This window comes from Patella vulgata, chromosome 4 (genome assembly GCF_932274485.2).
Source record: "Patella vulgata chromosome 4, xgPatVulg1.2, whole genome shotgun sequence".
Classification (NCBI taxonomy): domain Eukaryota; kingdom Metazoa; phylum Mollusca; class Gastropoda; family Patellidae; genus Patella; species Patella vulgata.
The window spans coordinates 83,297,749-83,319,829 of NC_065882.2; the positions used below are offsets into that span (position 1 = coordinate 83,297,749).

Below are 22,081 nucleotides of genomic sequence, written 5' to 3' on the forward strand. Positions count from 1 at the left end.
TGTTCAAGGTGCATTAATTTACAATGTGGTTAGTGAGAAATATTAGGATGGTTAGGTTTTCATATATATGTACACAGGATAATAAACAACAGTAGGATAACATGTGCAAAGGACGAAACAGGTGTTAGTAGACATTTACAAGCATGCGATTTGACGCAACAGACATGGACAAAGACGGATATTTTCACAGACAAAGACATAATATGTACATATATATATATTTTGGGTCGTTTGGGTTGGTCTGGTCGTTCTGTCCGGTAGAATGGCAGGGCGGTGCAACTCTACCTTGGGGCTTTGTTGGTGAGTATGAGTCCTGGTCCATTCTTCCTTCCATTTGGGTATGTTGTCCGGTATGGTGGCGTTGTTACATCTTTATTTCTGTTATTCATTCCTTTTATTGTTGGTTCTCTGAAGGAAGAATCCAGCACCTGAAAAGGAAAGCTAGAGAAGAGAGAGTATTTGATCTTACTTTGATTTTATGGTTATTTCGTCTTGTAAGGCTTCGTGGGGGGGGGGGGGCCTTACGTCTTATGTATAGAGTTATATCTCCCAGTGATAGTAGCGGCCAAGCGAATATTTACTGCTGTGCAGTTTGGTTGGCGGAGCGAAGTGTAGTTTTGATCACCCAGTCTCACCACGGTCGACACGGCGATCTGTCGCGTGGGCGTGCAAATTAAAGATCTTGACAAGATCGAATATAAATATTTCCTCTATTCCTAATAATACATAGAGAATTACCTCTTATATATTATATAAATATTTCCGCCATGGTGACATTCAAATCCCCAATTAGACATATATGACTCATTCATTTCGATCTTTCTTACCGCATTCTAGATGAGTAGATCTATACCTTTACTTGCTAATTCAGGGCAGTACTATTGTGATTTTTTTTTTTTTTTTTATGTTATTTTTATGTTTGGGTGTTCAATGTGTAATGGGGAAAAAAATCGAATTTGTTAGGCTACCTAAAATTCCATAGGATAACATGGATTGTAATTTTCTTTTTATGTTGAGTGAAATTGGAGATAGATCCGTTTTATGAGAACGAGGTGAATATCTGACTCAATGTCATTACTGTCAACAAAGTCAACAATTCTTTTGGGGAAAACATTTATGTCCACCTTTTCATAAAGTAATACATCAATTAATCGGTTACCCAGACGTTGGTTAACTATTTGAATTCATTGACACGGCGTGACAATCGAGACCGAATAATTGTTCCGGCTCACGCAATCCTCGAAACACGTCACCAAACGCCCTATTGGTTGGTGACGTCACGCTGTGCTAAATATAGCTGGGTGAGAACGAGTCTCGTGTGGTGATGTGCTTGTCGTTTGTTTTGGGAGCGAAGTCGGTGAGGAAAACAGCTTTGATTGATATACAAGCTGGGACGACATTTCTGGTCGAAGGTGATTTTTTGAGAAGAACTTCGATCTTAGATTCTTTTTAACACAAAATGAGTGAAGTCGAAGTGATTGTGTCGGACACATCGCTGTCCGAAAACACACGGGATGGTGATGACCATGCCACAGCACGCGACAAGCATGACCACGAGGAAAACAAATCAAATTCGGAAGTTTCATCATATTTGACAGCTCCAAAGTTACGAGTGGAAAAATTGAAAGATGACGGTTTGATTTACACAAGTGAAGAAGATGCTGGCAGCCATGATTCGCATGAATTGTCTGATGACGGGTCGGGTAGAAACAGTCCCAGAAATCCCGAGAAAGTTGTGCCAGATTTTGTGCCTCCTACTGATGAGATTAGAGACAAAATTATTGCCCAAGTTGAGTTTTATTTCTCTGATGCCAACGTCTTAAAAGATGCGTTCTTATTGAAACACATCCGTAGGAATAAAATGGGATATGTCAGCATCAAGTTGATTACCTCTTTCAAAAAAGTCAAAACGCTCACCAAAGATTATCGCGTAGTTGCTCACAGTCTCAGTCATTCCGAAAAACTAGAAGTAAACGAAGAGGGGACTAAGGTTAGACGTCGTGATCCGCTGCCGGACTACGACGAGACTACACCCTCTAGAACTGTCGTTGCCGTTAACTTACCAATGGAAAATCCCACGATTGAAACTGTGGCTGAACTTTTCTCAAAATGCGGTGACATTGTTTTGATTCGAATTCTTAAACCGGATAAGACAATTCCTCCTGATATTAAAAAACATTCAAGCAAGCATCCTGAAATCGGAACTGCCGTTTGTGCTGTTATCGAATTTGAAAAACACGAGCAGGCGAAGAAAACGGCGGATGAGATGACGGATAAAAATGATTGGAGGAATGGTATGAGAGTTATGGTTCTTGCCGTGAAGAAGAAAAAGGAGAAGGATGAGGATAAAGATAAAGGAGATGGCTCGAACGAGGAAACCGGTGACGAACAGAAACGACAAAAACGTCGCGGGGGCCGAAAGAAGAAGTTTCGTATTGATGAATTGGCGAAAGAAAATGATTCATCAAATTGTAGTAGTGGATCTGAATGTGATAGTGTCAAAATAGCGACGTTAAGTCCAAGAACTCCAGAAATAGATTCAAATCGATTGAGCCCTGCGACGACCCCGAAATCATCGCCACGAAACAGTCCAAGAAACAGCCCATTAGCACATAGACGAAAAGTTGGTCATGGCAAGTCTCCACTGGCTGATAAAAATAAACTTAGTCCACGGAGCAGTCCGGAAATGGGTCGTAAGGACAGCGATGCTGGGAAATCGGGAAGTACGCCCTCAAGTCCGTGGGTCCAGCGACGATTACAAGCTGCTCAAGCTGCACAAGAAAATGGCAGCCCGACTGCAAGTCCACTGCTCAGTAGACGAAACGTGGACGGAACTGTCATAACGGGGATGTCACCCAGGATGCTTGACATGATGAACGTGGTTCGGCAACCCAAGGGACCCAATGGAACAAAAGGATTTTATGGGGGAATTGGGCGTGGTAAACCACGAAGCCACACGGTTGCATAAACAATCGTTATTAACTTTGTTTAAGAAATGGATAATTATTATCGACATTTACTATTTAAATCAAAATATTTTATTATGGTTTAAATCATATCAAGATTTTGGAGTGAATTTATTTTTTTTCTCTCTCCAGTTTACATATTTTATGTGCTTCAGACATTTTTTTGGTGTTTTTTTTGTTTTATATGAACTACCAAGGCTGAGAGCTGGGGTAGGGTTTTACATGGACAGCGAAACTGCTGAAATTCGCTTTTACTTGAGGTGTTGAAAAAGAATGTTCGATACCCAGTGTATGGATTGAAAATTTAAAGGGCATTGAGAAGTCTTCTCCCATGCTCTAGTGTCTTGATGTGTTGAAATTTGTATTAATTTTTACTAAATTTCTTGGTATGAAAGGTTATTTTGTACACTCACACAGCCAAAATTTGCTGTTAAACATCAGCTTTTTTTTTAATGTCTATACATGGTGCGAAGCTTGCTGAGGAAATAAGCAAGCTGTTTGTAGGAGAATACAGTATATTTATAACGGTTTGCAGGCCTGGAAATAACGGTTTTAGTTGCACCTAACAAAATGTCAGGCACTAATGAAATAGTACCTGACATTTTCAACTTAGTGCCGGACATGTATTTATAATATCAATAAAAAAGAAAAATCAGTATCGGACTAACTGACAGGCACCAGAGGTTTAGTGCCTGACAAAGCCTGAATCTTTGCCGGACATTGTCTGTGACAGGTGCCTTATTTCCAGGCTTGGGTTTGGTATTAACCGGAATCACAAGTGTTACATCAGTTGGTGTTAAATGTGTTAATGAATGAATGAGTTTAGATGATAATATGTTTGATTAAATGACAATTAACGATATATATGTTTGTTTATTTATTTTAAGACGTTTTCGTAATTTTATGTTATAACACAATATTTATTATATGTCTATATTTTGTACAGCTCACAGAATTAAATTTTACAGTCAACATGATAATAGATCTCAACAATTAAGTTTTCATTAAATTTATTACCCAATATGCTGAACTCCCCGCATATGAATATGCTATTGTTTTGTTATGGCTCTTTACATGGTATGTTGATATGCAAATTATAAAGGAAAGGAGATGCAAGGGTTAGGGCATGTAGATGTATATTTATATAGGTACAATGTACTTTTTACAAGAAAAGGAGAATTTTGCCACGGCATATAATCAGTGCATTTAATTATACCTGTACTTTGTGTATATATTTAGTAGGCATTATTGTATATGGAAGGGCATGTGTATGTAGAATATTTATCTATATATACAGTCGTACAGGAGAATTTTGCCAATGCAGTACTTTTATGTATTTATTAGTAGTTAATATTATAAAATCAAGGCAGGGGGATGTAGGATATACACGTATACATGTAAATACACAGTAGTACAAAACAAGGAGAAATTTGCCTCTGCAGCACTTTGTGTATATATTAGTAGGTAATATTGTATATTGACCAATGAAATGGAACATAGTCATCAAAAATTAAAAATATATTACGTATGTAAATATTTTGAGATTATACATTTGTGCACTGTATTAAGATATGTAACTAAATATCCCAGGGGGACGATGGATACCAAATAGACATGGGAACTATCAGATTAAAACATACATTATTTAAATTATGTATATTGAAAGGTCAATACAATAGAGATACAGAATTAAAAGCTCTATGCGTCATTTAGAGATATAGGAACCACTTGTAAACAGCAACATTCTGAAAGTTTAATTTCTAATAGTAAAAGTCGAAAAAAGGTTCAGTTCTGTTCATTATTTACAGAGTTATGTTAAATTGAATTTTCATTGATCTATGCTGCACGGTTCCGTTGCTATCTTTTACTGGTAGCAGAAACCTAACAGGCCTAGTTGAAATCTGATTGAATCTAGGCCTGGAAATTATCTAGTGTTGATATTTTTGGTTTTCTTTATTAAAGGGATAACATATAAGATTTAGATAAATAGCTGTCCGTTCTTGCTATAATGTTTCAAAAATAGACAATGCAAAATAAATATATACCAGTATTAAAAATTTCTTTCAAATTACTTTATTTTTATCAAAGTTATCAATGGTTGTAGTTTTTGACAAGATGTGTGCATTGATTGTAGCTACCATACTAGTCATTCGATTCTTAGCCTCACTTCTCCATTTTTAATTTAACTCATTTGATAGCCGAACTGTTCAAATCTACTTAAAATCAGACCTACCCAATGGCATCGAGAGTTGATTATCGTCGGTGAAGTGTCAAAAGGGTGTATCTAAGAATTTCTAAAGATTAAGAAATAGAACCTTTTGCATTTCAAAATTTCCACAAATCAAGATACAACATTTGGACACATGATACTCAGAACAGTTCTAATTGGCGTAGAGATACACAGCTTAGACAGAAATGTGCATATTAATTGGGAGATGTTAAAAATGCAAAAAAGTGTATTTGACTAATTTCCCGAGATACACCCTTTTGACACTTCACCGACGTTATGGTCTTGTCATGTTAATAAATGTCTAATTAATAGTTTATATAACATTTAAGGCCCAAATAAAGACCTGCAATAGGCAGATTTAGCTCTTACATAATGCCTGTTTAAATGTTAAACACTTAAAGGGATAATAACACTCTTGCTGGCTTGACAGCTCCAGTAAATAAATATTAGCCTTATTCTAAGTATTAGATGTTTAAGTGTCCTACCTGTTGTGTAAAATATCCATCACATCCTATTTTACTTGTCCAGAGGGTTCGAAAATATTTTTAAATCCAATTCACATTTGAAAAGGTATACATTAGGCTTTTCAAATCATTTAGTTGAATTTTTCCAATTTTTTAAATTAGGTATGTTAAGATGAAATTTGTATCATCAATTAATTGGAATACTGTAAAATAGTACAATTTGGGGCATATTATTCTGTTACAACAAGAGTGGCATTGAGCCTTTAATCTGGACTACATATTTAGCTGTGAGAAAATGCAAGTGTGTGTCAAGCCTTCAACTAGATGAATAATAAAAATGGAGATTGTAAGAGTTGATATAAATATCAAGTGAATATGATAAGTTATGGATCTGGGTATTTAAAACGGTTTATTGTTGTGTCAGCAAGAAATAGGAGATAAATTGTTTTTATGTTCTTGACATATACCTGTTGAAATTTATGTAATTTGAGAGGTCTCTTAGTTAAAAGATTGTAAAATTTTCGAATAGACAGAGAAATGGGGTTTAACATCAACTTGACACAAAGTAGGTTAATTTGGGACTGACATATGGTACAATCTTAACTTAATGGTGGCAGTGGGAGGACATGAGGTTGGCAGATGACCCTATTCTATGTCGCATACGTGTTTTAGGAATGAAACCACACCACTTAACTCAATACCAGACCTTATGATCTAAAGGGCATGTCTTAGACCACTGCACATCCAATGATTCTAGTAAGGAGTAACAAACGGTAACGGTTGTGTACAGCATCATATTCTATTGTACGGGGGGGTTGGATGGCCGATTGGTTAGCACGCGCGTGCTGTATCATAAGGTCTGTCATTGAGTCAACTGGCGTGTTTTGATACCCCGGTTGTACATGACAAGGAGTAGGGTCGCTTGTCCAACCTCAAGGGTTTTCTCCGGGACCTCTGGTTTTCTCCCACCTAAAGACCCCTACACGCAAGCGAATTATAGAAATAAATTTGAACCATGTATTAATCCTGAAATGACCTAAGTTTGTGTCGGGTGGATGTTAAACCCCATTTCATTGTACAATATCAGATATTATTTCAAGTGTTTGATAAAGTATGCAATATTTGGATGAAGTGAAATACCCAATTGTGCCATACTACAAAACAGTTAATTCAATGACTGGGCGACCTGATCTAATCTGTAACCTTGAGCTTATTGGTTCACAGGAGCAGACCATGCTGGTGGAGGATGGTGCACACTTGATGACCAGTGTTTTTTTACCCCCAGGGAGCTGCGGTGACCAAATGAGTGAGATTTTGGCTCGTTAATCTGGAGTTCCCGTGTTCGATCCTCGTGTTCGATCCTCGTGTTAGCTGAGAAAGTTTATTGGGATTCTTTCCGCCGTGGTTCCGTCTTGTCGGTGATGCAAGACAACGTGTAGTTGTTCGGATGGGTCGGAAACCCTAGGTCCTATGTACAAAATGCTGTTGAAGTTGGAATTAAGAGTTGCCTGTGTCGGGGCAAAATTTCCCTTATAGCATGCTGTATGGTGTATGCTTTTCTTCATTAGCCCAACACCAGACGAAGTAGGACGTTAAACTCCATTTCATTTCATAAATGCAGTATACCATTGACACTGTTTACTTTTAGGGTTGGATGGCCAAGTGGTCTTACATCAGCACTTCAAATAATATCATCTGTCATAGAGGCAAGTGTTGAGGTTTTGATCCCAGGCTTTTGTCATGTGACAAAGAATAGGGTCGATTGCCTGATCTTCTGGTTCCCTTGCAATGCTAAAGAACTCCACATTCAAGTGAATTTTTGAATTTCAAACCATATGTTAGTCCCGACATGATTGAGTGGACTTTAAATCTCCATGTCTTGTGGGTTTTTTTTTTTCAACCCCAACTCTACTCTTAATACTAAGTAGGACAATTTGATTGACAGTGATGAACCATTATGTTGACAATTCATGATAAATGGACGTACAAACAAATAAAAGATAAAACTTGATTGTATTATGGTCGTCAATTTTACAAATAATATTTTTATAGATTTACACGTGTACATGTGGTATATTATAGAGGTAAAAATGGCCCAAGGCTTTGTTTTGAGGATGTAGAAAAGTTTCCTTTTCCTTTAGTTAAAATAAACATTTTGTTGTCTTATTTTTTTAAGGAAAATCATTCTGGTTGTTTTGAAATTGATAGATTTACAGGTGTTTTGTTATGTTTGGTGTCGGACACCTGGTTTATTGTCTACCTGTAAGACTGTGACGATTCATGACTTGAAAGAGCTTAGGACTCGAGTCACGGCGAGAAGGCACAACTCTTACTTACCTTAGTCCATTTCTCTGTCTCTCTGACAAAGTCAGATTGAGGGCGTTGATATGATATCATATTCATTTGACTAAGTCAGACTGAGGGCTTTGAAACTTTAACATGTTCATTTGACTAAGTCAAACTAAAGGCTTTGATACGTTATTGTGTTCATTTGACAATCAACTTTGAAACTTTAACATGTTCATTTGACTTAAATAGTTTGGATAGTCTCTTCTGTATTCTTGTACTGTTCTATGTATTGGTTTGGCTGTAGGCCTAAAGTGATGACTGACTATTTCCTAAGTGCAAATTTAACATTTGATGTACTATAAGGCAGAGCTAGGGATTTTGCGTAACCACCACTAAGTAATTATATCCTAATACATAAAAAGAAATGGAGTTTAAGAATTTTTCTGTCTTAAAATAAAATTACCCAAAAGATGTGGGAAAATGTCCAGCATTTCTGGCTAACTACTATTAAGTTTGCGTCTAGTTTTGTTTTGTAAACTTTTAGATTTGTAAATCGTCTTTTCAGGAGATATTTAGTCCTAAAACAACTTAGTCAAACCCCATGTCTCTCTTATGAATATATGTATTAAAGTACATTTATAAAGGTATTTAAAGCTTCAGAAATTTCTAGATCTTGATCTAAATTCATGATATTTATGACCTCGGACCCCTCCCCTATTTTCATGCATGGATAGTATTTAATGTCTGCATTGTTTTACATTGTTTACCTACATTTAAACGTCACATTTTCAGAAAGAAAAGTATTTGTATTTACGACTGTATGGTTGTAATGAAGGATATAAAATCTGTCAGTAAGGTGTATAAAACCGAACGATGCATGTATAAAACTAAGAAAAAGATCAGATACATGTTTAGATGTGAATTCAGACATAATGATTTTAATTGTTCAAGACAATGTCATACTTTATTAAACATACATTATGCAAGAGCTTAATCTGTCTATTGCAGGTCTTTATTAGACATTTATTAACATGAAAAGACCATAATCAACTCTCGATGCCATCTTATGTGTTTGATTTTCACTGGATTTTAATCCATCTGCTGCTCAACGCTCATTGATGATTAAATGCTAAAATGGATAATCGAGACTATGCTGTTTTTTTTTTTATCCTACTGACTTTGGTAATGATGATCGAGGCTAGGCCTAAATTTCAGTCACTAATATCTCAGTTCAGAGTGGAGCAATTTGACTGAAATTTTCAGCATATTCCCTTTACATTATCTAGATTTTAACTATTATAATGAGAACTGTCAGCTCTTGTATCTAATCGTGGCGACTAGTAATGATGATCGAGGCTAGCCTAAAATTTAAAATACCTTGTGTTTTGAATATATAGGGGGGGTTGGATGGCCGAATGGTTAGCACGCGCGCTGTATCATACGGTCTGTCATTGAGTCAACTGGCGGGGTTTTGATTCCCTGGATGTACGTGACAAGGAGTAGGGTTGCCTGTCCAACCTCGTGGGTTTTCCCCGGGTACTCCGGTTTCCTCCCACTGCTAAAAACCCCTACGCGCAAGCGAATTATTGAAATAAAAAAATTAAACCATGTGTTAATCCCGAAAAAACCTAGTTTGTGTCGAGTGGACGTTAAACCCATTTCTCTCTCTCTTTGAATATATAAATAACCAGAGGGTTGTGTCTGACTATGTCTTGTGACAGGTGCCCAACCAGAGGGTTGTGTCTGACTATGTCTTGTGACAGGTGCCCAACCAGAGGGTTGTGCCTGACTATGTCTTGTGACAGGTGCCCAACCAGAGGGTTGTGCCGGACGATGTCTTGTGACAGGTGCCCAACCAGAGGGTTGTGCCGGACGATGTCTTGTGACATGTGCCTTATTGCGGCAATAACAATCTGATTAAAAACACAGATCCTATTTCATTTCATTTTTTTTTTATAGTTCAAAATTTCGTTTTACTTTACTACACTAGGATCTGGAAGAGTTGTTATATAACCCACATTCTGGATGATGTGAGGGATAAGCCAGTGAAACAGTCTGTTACAGCGAGCTTTTGACGTGAGGTGCACGGAACTGTGGGTAACCCACTAGAAACATCAAAGTTGATGGTTAATCAAATGTCTGACGTCATACATGTAGGGTCAGAAGCAGCTCATATGATCCCTGACTCCACCTTTCACTACAACTGGTCAGATCTTTATGTAGTAGAGACCATTGAAAGTACAAAAAAAACAAAAAGAAATATAGATCTGTATTTTGATCAGATTGGTCCCGATAACAGTGTAATATTCAAGGCCCGCTGTAGATATCTATTGATATGTAAAATGTGGTCAGAAGTTCACTCAACCATAACAATAAAAATCTATTTTACAGCCTCAAGATGTATGAATTAAATCTTGTCTAGATCAGTTGAATTATTTGTGTGGGGTGAAGCTTTCAAGGTCATGTCATTATTCTTGCCACAAAGTTTGAAGATTTTTACCATAAAAGAAATAAATAGGGTGGAGACATTTAAAGTGTTAGTCACGGGTGATTGAACAGTTATATGTTGTGCACTCAGTATATAAACAATTGTGTACTTTTATTATAAAAACTGTGTACCTGTATTAGCTACCTGTCATTAGGGAACTTGTTTACCTGTGCAGCTACCTGTCATTTGTTTACCTGTCATCATGTACAGCTACCTGTCGTTATGGAACTCGTTTACCTGTCTTTCAGGAACTTGTTTACCTGTCTTTAGGGAACTTGTTTACCTGTATGGCTACCTGTCATTAGGAAAATGAAATGAAATTGGGGTTTAACGTCCTACTTGTCATTAGGGAACTTGCAATTGTTTACCTGTCATTAGGAAACCTGTTGATTACCTGTCATTAGGAAACCTGTTGTTTACCTGTCATTAGGAAACCTGTTGTTTACCTGTATGGGTACCTGGGTTTAGTGAACCTGTCATGAATCTATGAAGCACTATTAAGCTACTTTTATGAATTACTTTTATAGGTTGTTTATTACTTAATATGTCAATCATATTTTATGGGTAAAAAAAACGCTTTAAAATTGATTTATAAGATAAAAGAATGCTTTTAAATATGTTACATGTACATCCAGTCTAACATGTTACATGTCGTCAGTGAAGTGTCAAAAGGGTGTTTCTAAAGATTAAGAAATAGAACCTTTTGCATTTCAAAATTTCCACAAATAAAGATACAACATTTAGAAACATGATACCCAGAACAGTTCTAATTGGCGTAGAGATACACAGCTTATTAATTGGGAGATTTTAAAAATGCAAGAAAGTGTATTTGACTAATTTCCCGAGATACACCCTTTTGACACTTCACTGACGATGTACATCTACATGTACATCCTGTGTAATGTGTTACATGTACAACCTGTGTAATATGTTACTTGTATATTCTGTGTAATATGTTACATGTACATCCTGTGTAATATGTTACTTGTACATCCTGTGTAATATGTTACATGTACAACCTGTGTTAAATGTTACATGTACATCCTGTGTAATATGTTACATGTACATCCTGTTTAAAACAAATATCCCACTAACGTTTTATAAACAAAAAACGAAATAAACAAAAAATGAGGAACTGGCCATAATGCCATTGAAACCAGATAATCTGTACTTATAGATGTCCATCATATCTTTCGACTTTTAGTCAGGTTAAAGAGAAAATGTCAAAAGAATATATTAACCAGTTTTTTTTTAATACCTTTAGTTGATTATATTAAGTTAAAGCGTTTTGTTTGTAAAGAAATTCTGTTTGTTTTTCAATAAAGGGGCATTATGTTAGATCTATATAAAGATCTGGTCGTTTTATTTTGAGCACAAGATGTGTGCATTGATTGTAACCACTGTACTGGTCATTCGGGCCATAGCCTAGATTCTCCTTTTTTAAAATTAAATCATTAAATGGCCAATCTACTTAGGCCTTGCATCTTGTCATGTTAATTAATGTTAATTAATGTCTAATTAATGTTAATTAATGTCTAATTAATGTTAATTAATGTCTAATTAATGTCTAATTAATAATTTATATAACATTTAATGCCAGAGAAATGCCTGCAATAGGCAGATTTAGCTCTTACAGATTGCATGTTTAATAAAGTAAATTTTTTGATGATTTTTTTTTTGTCCTTGTTTTAGGCATTAATTTTAAGTTTACCTTTAAAGTTTGAATCATTCCATTTTATTTTATTGTCCCTCGCGCTTATGATTTATAATAAAATTAACAATGTACATGTAGTATTGTCAGTGAAAAAAAACCTCCAGGAGAGTGGAGATGGTTATTGTTGATTAATTTATAATTGAAATAGATTATTGTAATTTATATGAAAAAAAAAAAGTATTTTACCTGGATGTTAAAATGGCTAGAATTCACTCAAAAGGGTATTAATCTACCTTGGACCTTGAATTCTAGACTCCTCACAACATCTTTTTGACAGGGTGTAGGGCTGAGGAAAATAAGTGACACATAATTTTGGTTTAACCTCTGTGTCTTCTCATTGAAATGGGACAGGTTCTAATTCCCTCCCCCCCCCCCAATCACTGACCATGTGACACTTGACAGTGGTATGGGTACAGTGAGTTGTCCCCATACCTGATAGTCTTAAGACTAAAGATGTAATTCTTGGTCCTGGTAAAAAGGGTAACCTCGCTGTGTTTGCCCATCAAAATGGGGCATGTTCTCTCCCCTCCCCCCCCAGTCACCTTTAACTACACTAGATTGTACAGGGGCGTCTTAATGTATGGGCATGCTGGGCAGTTGCCGGGGGGCTTCCAAGTACAATAGTAGTCCCATGCTAACCACTGTATTTCTATGAGTGTTTGTTTTGGGAGGGGCCCCGATGCACTGCATTGCACGAGATAATGCTGTTAAGACAGCTCTGATAATGTAACATCTTAATCCTGATCATGGAAAATGCTTTTTGAAAAAGTAATTTTCAGAATTTACTGAGATTTTTTCTTCTTCCTTGTTCTATTTTTGTGCTAATTTTTAAGCTGACTAGGATGTTAAAATTTCTTAAAATGCAATTTGATCAATAAACTGTACAGAAAATAACATCTTTGTTTATTTAAATTTTTTTATTGAAATAATGATGGAAAAGCGGATAAATAATTATCACCCATCTTACGGACAAAACTATCGTCTGTTGATGGAGGTTCATCCGTCTCTCCTTTGTCACACCTTTTGAAACCCAATAACGCGTCTCATTGAGGTGGGAGAGACACTGGGTCACTAACCAGCAGGTTGAGATGGCAGAGATACTAAGTCCCCTAACCAGGGTGGGAGAGATACTGGGTCTCTAACCATGGTGGGAGAGATACTGGGGCTCTAACCATGGTGGGAGAGGCACTGAGTCTCTAACCACCCAATTGAGATGGGAGAGACACTGGCTCACTAACTGGTGGACGGATGTTTTGATCTAAAAGGTTAATGAAAAGAAATGGGATTTAACATCCTGCCATTCAGCTCCGACTGGTCTAATGAAGATGGACATATGCCAAACAGTGTGCTATGAGGGAAATTTGGCCTACTTTTATTTCGATTTCCAACGATCAAGGGTTCTTGTACATGCTTGGGACCTCAGATTTTTGTCCCATCCGAATGTTTAGACCCTGTCATTGCCAGGTCCAACTTTTCTGCACCAACATTGCTAATGAAGACAGAAAAGATGAGTCTACAACACCAGTAGTTCCCAGATGGTCACTCATCCAAGTACTAGCCTAGCCCATGACGCTGCTTAACTTAAGTGATCGGACGAGACAAACTGAACAAAGATAATTTATCAAATAATTACCCCTACCAATAATATACAACATGATTGACTGAATATTATGATGGGTGGATCAAAGAATGACAGATGACGTACACAACCTGTTAATCATTAATCAAAAACAATACATATGACGTCAATCAGAATGATCATTCATTAAAATCTCTGATCAGTTTTTCAGAGGGGAGGGGACCCCCTCTTTGCTCCTTCCAGATAATTTTGAAAAGTCAGGGTGTCAAAGCCAAAATTTACATGTTTCATAGAAAAAGAATAATAAGTAACTTTTTATATTGTTATTTGGAGGGGCCATAGCCACCCACTGCTGGAGGTCTACTTTTATATCTATTTATTTATTGTATTGTGTTTATTAACACTAATCTAAGACATATCTATTATTCAAGTTCCTCCTTTAACAATACAATCTATGCCTGAGGCAAGAGGGAGTGAAAGGAATAGCCTAACTATAACATGGATGTGAAAACCAAACAATCCTATCAAATCTTTAAATAGGCCAGTAATATACAGTAAATAATGTCATTTCAAGTTTAATTATTTCATAAGTTTCCGGGTGAATCAAAAGTTTTATCACTAGCAGGCACAGTCCTGGGTTGCCAGGCAATGACACATGGCTCCAAGCAGTCCACAAAGCAAACTTTGATAACTTTTGTGTTAGAGAGTTCAAAAAGACAAAATCTCTAGACAATAGAGATCATATTATTGCTGAAAATCAATAGGCTTCTTATTATGCCTAATCTAAATAATGCACATAAATTTAATACAGATCGGACTGTTACACTGACAGATTGAGGGAGCCACGGTGAATCAGTGAGCAAGACGTTGGCCTTGCTAACCTGGAAGTCCCGTGGGTTGACAGAGAAATTTCATCAGGATTTTCTGCCGTGGTTTCTGCTTGTTAGTGGATCAGGGCCTGGAAAGGAATAACAAATAGTTGTTTGGATGGGACAACAAAATGATAGAGAGAGAGTGAGAGAAAGAGAGAAATGGGGTTTAACATCCACTAGACACAGAGCAGGTCATCTCGGGACTAAAACATGATTCAATTTTATTTCAATAATTCGTTTGCGCTTAGGGGTCCTTAGCAGTGGGAGGAAACCGCAGGACACGGAGGAAACCCACAAGTTTGGACTGGTGACCCTACTCCTTGTCACATATAACCGGGGAATCGAAACAATGCCATTCGATTTAATTACAGACCTAATGAGATAATGCATAGCTGCCAACCCCCAGCCCCCCTGCACTACAAAACGAGGTCCTGTGTACACATCAGTTTTTATGTAAAAGAACCCTTGACAGTTGGAATTCAATAGCAGAGTAGAAGGCCATAATATATGATGTTATCTGAGAAAAAATCCCAGTGTTAGGCGTGGTTTCCCCTTATCAGTGGTGCAGGACATAGACCCTGACAAAACTGAAGTTCTGTGTACACATTAGAGTGCACGTAAAAGATACCTTGGCAGTTGGAATTTGATATAAGATTAGGCTGCAGTGCCGTAGTGCAGGCAAAATTTCCCTCATTGCACACTGTACAGCGTATGCCCCTCTTCATATTAGCCCAGTTAATGCAGAATAGTGGGATGTTAAACCCCATTTCATTTCAGATTGATTGAACTTAATACTTGCTATTGACAGCTGTGTCAAGGGAGACAATTCAGTTAGTCTAAACCCACCAAACATCTAGTAATGATAAATGTAATCAAATTAAATACTTTTCTACACCAACTAGACTGGTGAAGATAGGAATACGTCATACAGTCTTCTAAAAGTTCAGCCCCCAAAAACGTGTCCACTTAGACAACTGACAGACACCCAGGCTCGTGGCTGACAGAGAGGCAGCCCAACCAATGTCACTCGGCTTTATGGGGCACCCATACTGATATGGGCACGTTGGTCGTTGGCTTCGAATTGCGTCTAATGGCAGCTGCTCCCCTTGCTCCACCCCCACCAGCAACAGGCCTGCAGACGCCCACTAATTTCCCGACCCCCAGTCTGTTTTCATTATCCTATATCACAAGGGCTCAAGTGGGATTAAATACCATGGCTGGGATTGGCTAGGCTATCAATATTATTAACATCTCTATGAAAATTGGGGGGTTGGATGGCCGAATGGTTAGCACGTGCGTGCTGTATCATAAAGCCTGTCATTGAGTCAACTGGCGTGGTTTCGAATCCCCGGTTGTACGTGACAAGGAGTAGGGTCGCCTGTCCAATCTTGTGGGTTTTCTCCGGGTCCTCCGGTTTCCTCCCACTGCTAAAGACCCCTAAGCGCAAGCGAATTATTGAAATAAAATTAAAACCATATGTTAGTCCCGAAATGACCTTGTTTGTGTCGAGTGGACGTTAAACCCCATTTCTCTCTCTCTCTCTCTATGAAATTGCATACCAAAATTGAGTACCGTCTAAGCATCATACCCATTAAATTTGGTTGAAATCTATCAAATGGTTTTGAAAAAAATAATTGAAAGTGTGTGAACAAATCCAATATTGACGCTTTATGGTAACTATGCCACTTATGAACGACCCAAGAAACACCCACAACAAGTTTAGTTAACCCGTTAAGTGCGTAGGTTGTTATATAATGTCCTGGACAACTGCCACTCACTGTGTGTAGGGCGTAATATAACACCTTGGAGGTATTTTCTCCAACCTATTCTTAGAACATAGTACATAGTTCTTCGTCACTTTTTCAAATTAATTACACAATAGGGGGTAGTTAACATTTTAAAAATGTAAAAGTTAAAATCTTTTTTGGAAAACATCAAATTTTCTAAGCTAACGTATACCCAAATTGATTATTTAAAGATACATTATGGGAGATTAGATAAAGAGTTGACAGTTCTCGCTTTAATATTTAAAAAATAGATAACGTAAATAGAATATAGTTTTTGAAGTTTAGGCTAGCCTCGATCATCATTATTAAAGTCAGTACGATAAAAAAAACAGCTGTCCTTGTCAGGCCCTCCATACTGCATAACTGACAAGGGGAAATCACGCCGGAAAATCTGAATGAACTTTCTCGGCCAATGCAGGGATCGAACACCCGACCTTCACTTGACACAAACTAGCTCATTTCGATTTTGGGACTAACATATGTTTTAATTTTTTATTTTCAATAATTCGCTTGCGCGTAGGGGTCTTAAGCAGTGGAAGGAAACCGGAGGACCCGGAGAAAACCCATGATGTTGGACAGGCTACCCTACTCCTTGTCACGTACAACTGGGAATCGAAACCATGCCAGTAGACTCAATGACAGGCCTTATGTTACAGCGCGCACGTGCTAACCATTCATCCTCCCCCCCCCCACAACCCCCATATGAACGTACAACAGACAGTGGCTATGACATAAGCCTTTGGTAAATATAAATAATAAACTAGTATCTATTTCAATACTTTATTTTAATATACAAGTTTATATATATATATATAAATATCACAGAGTTTTATTCAGATATGTTACTAAAATATAATACAATGATCTCGTTGACTACAACTCGGGTATACTGTAGCATTAGTCTGAGTCTCTGTATTTAATACAAAGATCTCTTTCACTACAACTCAGATATACTGTAGCTTTAGTCTGAGTTTCTGTATATACTGTTTATACGTTCCTAAAATAATATATAAAATTATCAAATAATAGAGTTATATCATAGTTTATAAATTACATAACATTGTTTATTCACACTATCAATGAATCTTACACTAAACCAAGCCCCCTGACAATAGCAGTGTACTGTGGCCCCTACCATCACAACCACTCACAGGAATGCCAATACAAGACTTTGGTTTTTCGTCCCATCTGAATGACTAGCCACTGTTCCTTATCAGATCCTCAAACATGGGAAATCCATGTTGGAACATCCCAGGGCACTTTCTCTCTCAGCCACAACCGGGACCGAATCCTGGACCTCCTGATTTGTGAGCCCGGGCCTCACTCTCGGAGCCACAGTGGCTCTGTCATGAAAGACAATATTGGTTCTTGTAAATATTTACAAACACTGGCCCTTCAAAAAATGATAGGAAGTAATTACAGTGGAATGATTTTACTTCAACCCACGCAGGAAGTCAAAATATCACAGTAATCAAATTGAGCCACAATAAAACTATGTTATGGGTGATACTGACAACACTATCTTCTGATTGTTCCGATACTGAAAACAATATCTTATAAGTGTTCTGATACTGACAACAATATCCTATGTGTGTTCTGATACTGACAACAATATTTTACGAGTGTTCCGATACTGACAACAATATTTGATTGGTGTTCTGATACCGACAACAATATTTTATGTGTGTTCCGATACTGGCAACAATATCTTATGTGTGTTCTGATACTGACAACAATATCTTATATGTGTTCCAATACTGGCAACACTATCTTATGGGTGTTCTGATACTGGCAACAATATCTTACAGTGTTCTGATACTGACAACAATATCTTATGTGTGTTCCGATACTGGCAACAATATCTTATTGGTGTTCTGATACTGGCCACAATATCTTACGAGTGTTCTGATGCTGACAACAATATTTGATAGGTGTTCTGATACTGACATCTTATGGGTGTTCTGATACTGACAACCATATCTTATGTATGTTCCGAATCATATCTTATGTATGTTCCGATTAAAGATCAATCGGCTAAAGCCGACAAAAAACAGCCGATTAAGATCCCTGGTTCCGATACTGGCAACAATATCTTATGTGTTCTGATACTGACAACAATATCTTATGTGTGTTCTGATACTGACAAAAATATCTTACGGGTGTTCTGATACTGACAAAAATATCTTATGGGTGTTCTGATACTGACTAAAATATCTTGCGAGTGTTCTGATACTGACAACAATATGTTACGAGTGTTCTGATACTGGCCACAACAATTTATAGGTGTTCTGATACAGGTAACAATATTTTATGGGTTTTCCGATACTGATAACAAAGCGAACATCGCTATAGGTAAAACTAGATTATCTATCTGCGTGGTAAATGCTTCTAATAAAGATGTTAATAAAATGGCTGCCAATACATTCCACTGATTGATAATCACAAAAATACCTGAAATACAGAAATACAGGTTAACGGTCATCAAATTAAAATACACAATTACAATATAGTTTCCGTTAATTTTTTACACTACACTGTAATGCAACCTACTTTCTATAATAACCATTTTTTTACAGTGGCAGTACCATGAATACTGGGGGTTGCGTGGTCAAATGGTTTAGATTAAAATGTCTGTCACTGAGTCAAGTGGTGTGGTTTAGAAATGAAATGAAATGGGGTATGAAATGAAATGAAATGGGGTTTTACGTCCTACTGTTCTGCTCTGAACTGTGTTAATGAAGACGGGCGTACACCATACAGTGTGCTATAAGGGAAATTTTGCCCGGACAACGGCACTATGGCCTACTCTTATATCGAATTCCAACTAGACAGCTGTCCTTGTCAGGCACTCCGTCCTGCATCACTGACAAGGGGGAACCACACCGGAAAATCTGGATGAACTTTCTCTGCCAATGCATGGATCGAACCCGCAACCTCCAGGCTAGCCAACCAGCACCTTACCCATTTAGACAACGTGATCCCCCAAAATGGGGTTTAGCGTTCTACTGTCCTCCTTCGACTGGGCTAATGAAGATGGGGGCGTGGTTTAGATCCCAAGCTCGATTTTGGTTAGGAATAGGATCGCTTGCCTTAAGTTGTGGGTTTGTTCTGGTCAGTGACAGTTCTATGTATTTCTACTGTAACTTGCGTAACTCGGCACATTAAAATTTATCGTTATTTTTTAAAAAGTAACATTAACTCTGCTTCTATGATGAAGCTTTGCAAATCAACCTTAGATCAGCCATTGACTGGATTTTGTTTTGTTAAAAAAAAAAGAATAAATTATTATTGAACGAACCTAGATAATAAGAAATATAAACAACCAAACACTGAATAACAATCGAACAAACTGTTCCTTCTACAGTCTTCATTGTTCCTGAAATAAACAAACAAATCATGGCAATCTTATATCTCTAATCATTTTTTAAGGCATTTAGTAACTGTATTTTAATTTCTATTTCAATGCAAGTGGGTGGGGTGTAATTGAGAATTGTGCCCCTACAGTTTCTGCTTACTCTTAATCAAATTCTACTCACTTTTTTGGGTCTCGCAGGGATCACCCATCACAAATGAGTATGAGACTTGAAAATCTATAGCACTGTATATTTGGTATTTGTTGTATTGTCCCTTTAATATATCTGGTATTTGTTGTATTGTCCCTTTAATATATTTGTTGTATTGTCCCTTTAAGGTTATATCTTTAACCTGGTTACTAATGTCTTAAAACAGCACATGGAATCAGGACTCACTTTTAACTCACTAACCTAATCATAACTCAAACTTGACATGCAAGCTGGCTTTACTACAAGAAGTACCCCAACATATCACTTGGTAAGTTTAACTTGACTTCTATATTTTATCTATTTAGTTTGGATGTTTAATAAGGATATGTTCTATATACAAAACTACATAATTAATTATTGTATTTCTATAAATATAGGGCGATGACCATAGGGGGATGACAACAGAGGGCATAGCTAAAGAGGCAATAACCATATGGGGATGATGAAATGAAATGGGGTTTAGCATGAAATGAAATGGGGTTTAGCATGAAATGAAATGGGGTTTAATGAAGACGGCTTACTCTGTCAACGGTTCTTTTAAGTGCACGCCAATGATTTTTGTCCCATTCATACAACTATACGTTGTCCCTTGTCAGGCCCTCCATCCTACATCAACGACAAGTTGGAACCATGCCGGAAAATCATGAACTTTCTCGGACAAGGCAGGGTTCGAACATGGGACTTCCAGGTTAGCATGGCAACGTCCTACTCAAAGAGCCCCTCAAAGGGTGCCCATAAGGGGGTGGCCACAGGATTAAGCAAACCAAAACTATGCAGAATATTGGAAGCTTTAGTTCCCTCCTCAGAGAGGAGGATCATTGCTACATCAGTTTATTTTAACATATTCAATAACATTTATATATATTTTCGTCATAGTTACCTGGCCATTTTAATCTACCAATTGTTGAACCAGCTAATGATGCTACTGTATCTCCAATACCTAACGATAATACACCACTATATAGACATATATTACATCCTGAAATTATATATATACACTAACTATAATACACCATATATAGACACATACGTGGCCGAACTTGTTTGCGGGGGCCAGCATATTTTCCCGACAAATATATTTCTTTAGAGTCCGCGGAGCCGCGGGTGGCGAAGACGTCCGCACACGAGCGCTGTAGGCGCGAAGCGGAACATTTTGAAAACCAGACGGCCGTAGACGTGATTTCCAGGCATTTCGAATACTTTCTAGTAATCACTGGGCTCGTCCGGTGCATGGAGTTAGATGCCAGTATACAGGAACACAGTACTCAAGAACTGAGAAAGGCCATGTGTACGTGCTAGTTCTATTCAGATGGCGTACGTGTTCATCATTGACTGGACTGCTTTCTTTCCGCTTCCATATTATTAAAAATATTCAAAACCCGACAGACGGCGCGACACTTCCCGACAAACTGAGCATTCATTCCCGACAAGACCATAGCCTTCCCCGACAAGGCCATACCCCTACCCCCACCCCATTTTCAAAAACTCCTCGGCTAATGACTGATCTCACAATTCTGAGCTCTTTTCAGATTTCTACTTTTTTTCATGAAAATATTGGGGGGGGGGGGCGGTGCCCTCCCGGCCCCCCCGCCTCGTACGCCTATTTATAGACATATATACCCTAACTATAATACACCACTATATAGACATATATTACACCCTGAAATTATATATATACCTAACAATAATACACCATATTACACCCTGAAATTATATATATACCTTAACAAATAACACACCATATATAGACATATATACCCTAACAATAATTCTATATCGATACATATATCACAACCTGAAATTATATATACCCTAACTACAACTCTATATAGACATGTATCACACACTGAAATTATATATATAACTCTATATAGACACATATTATACCCTGAAATTATATCATAAAATATATATCTTTATAATTTAGCCATTCCTAAATTTTAATGGGAGATAACCCTTAATACTTTCTTGTTTAAACCTTTCAAAACATTTAAAATTTCATGTGTATTTTTATTTGAATGTTTGAACATTATCCTGTATATTTGTCAGATTGAAAATGGAAGAAACGTACAGTAAACTACACATAAGTCAGATCTAAGTGTACTGACTAATTTTATCTGAGTTAAGTG

General features: G+C 37.3%; 2 protein-coding genes across 2 annotated transcripts in view; one reads left to right on the forward strand and one right to left on the reverse strand.

Annotated features, from left to right (window-relative positions):
- The first annotated feature begins 1,284 nt into the window (after positions 1–1,284).
- On the forward strand, positions 1,285–13,045 carry LOC126818813 (la-related protein 6). The gene has a single exon (XM_056100065.1). The coding sequence runs from the start codon at positions 1,460–1,462 to the stop codon at positions 2,966–2,968; it is 1,509 nt and encodes a 502-aa protein (XP_055956040.1). The 5' UTR covers positions 1,285–1,459; the 3' UTR covers positions 2,969–13,045.
- A 4,147-nt stretch (positions 13,046–17,192) lies between these two features.
- Positions 17,193–22,081, reverse strand: part of LOC126818126 (dolichol kinase) — a 29,619-nt gene continuing 24,730 nt past the window's right edge. The window contains exons 8-10 of the mRNA XM_050545336.2: positions 20,833–20,931; positions 19,688–19,765; positions 17,193–18,840 (exon numbers count right to left, since the gene is read on the reverse strand). Of these exons, the coding sequence (XP_050401293.1) occupies positions 18,698–18,840; positions 19,688–19,765; positions 20,833–20,931 (320 nt within the window). The 3' untranslated portion in view covers positions 17,193–18,697. The remainder of the gene's footprint in view (positions 18,841–19,687; positions 19,766–20,832; positions 20,932–22,081) is intronic.

What these genes read in the sequence shown, in the direction of transcription:
- LOC126818813 (XM_056100065.1), top strand. Translation starts at nt 1,460, where the DNA reads ATGAGTGAAGTCGAAGTGATTGTGTCGGACACATCGCTGTCCGAAAAC.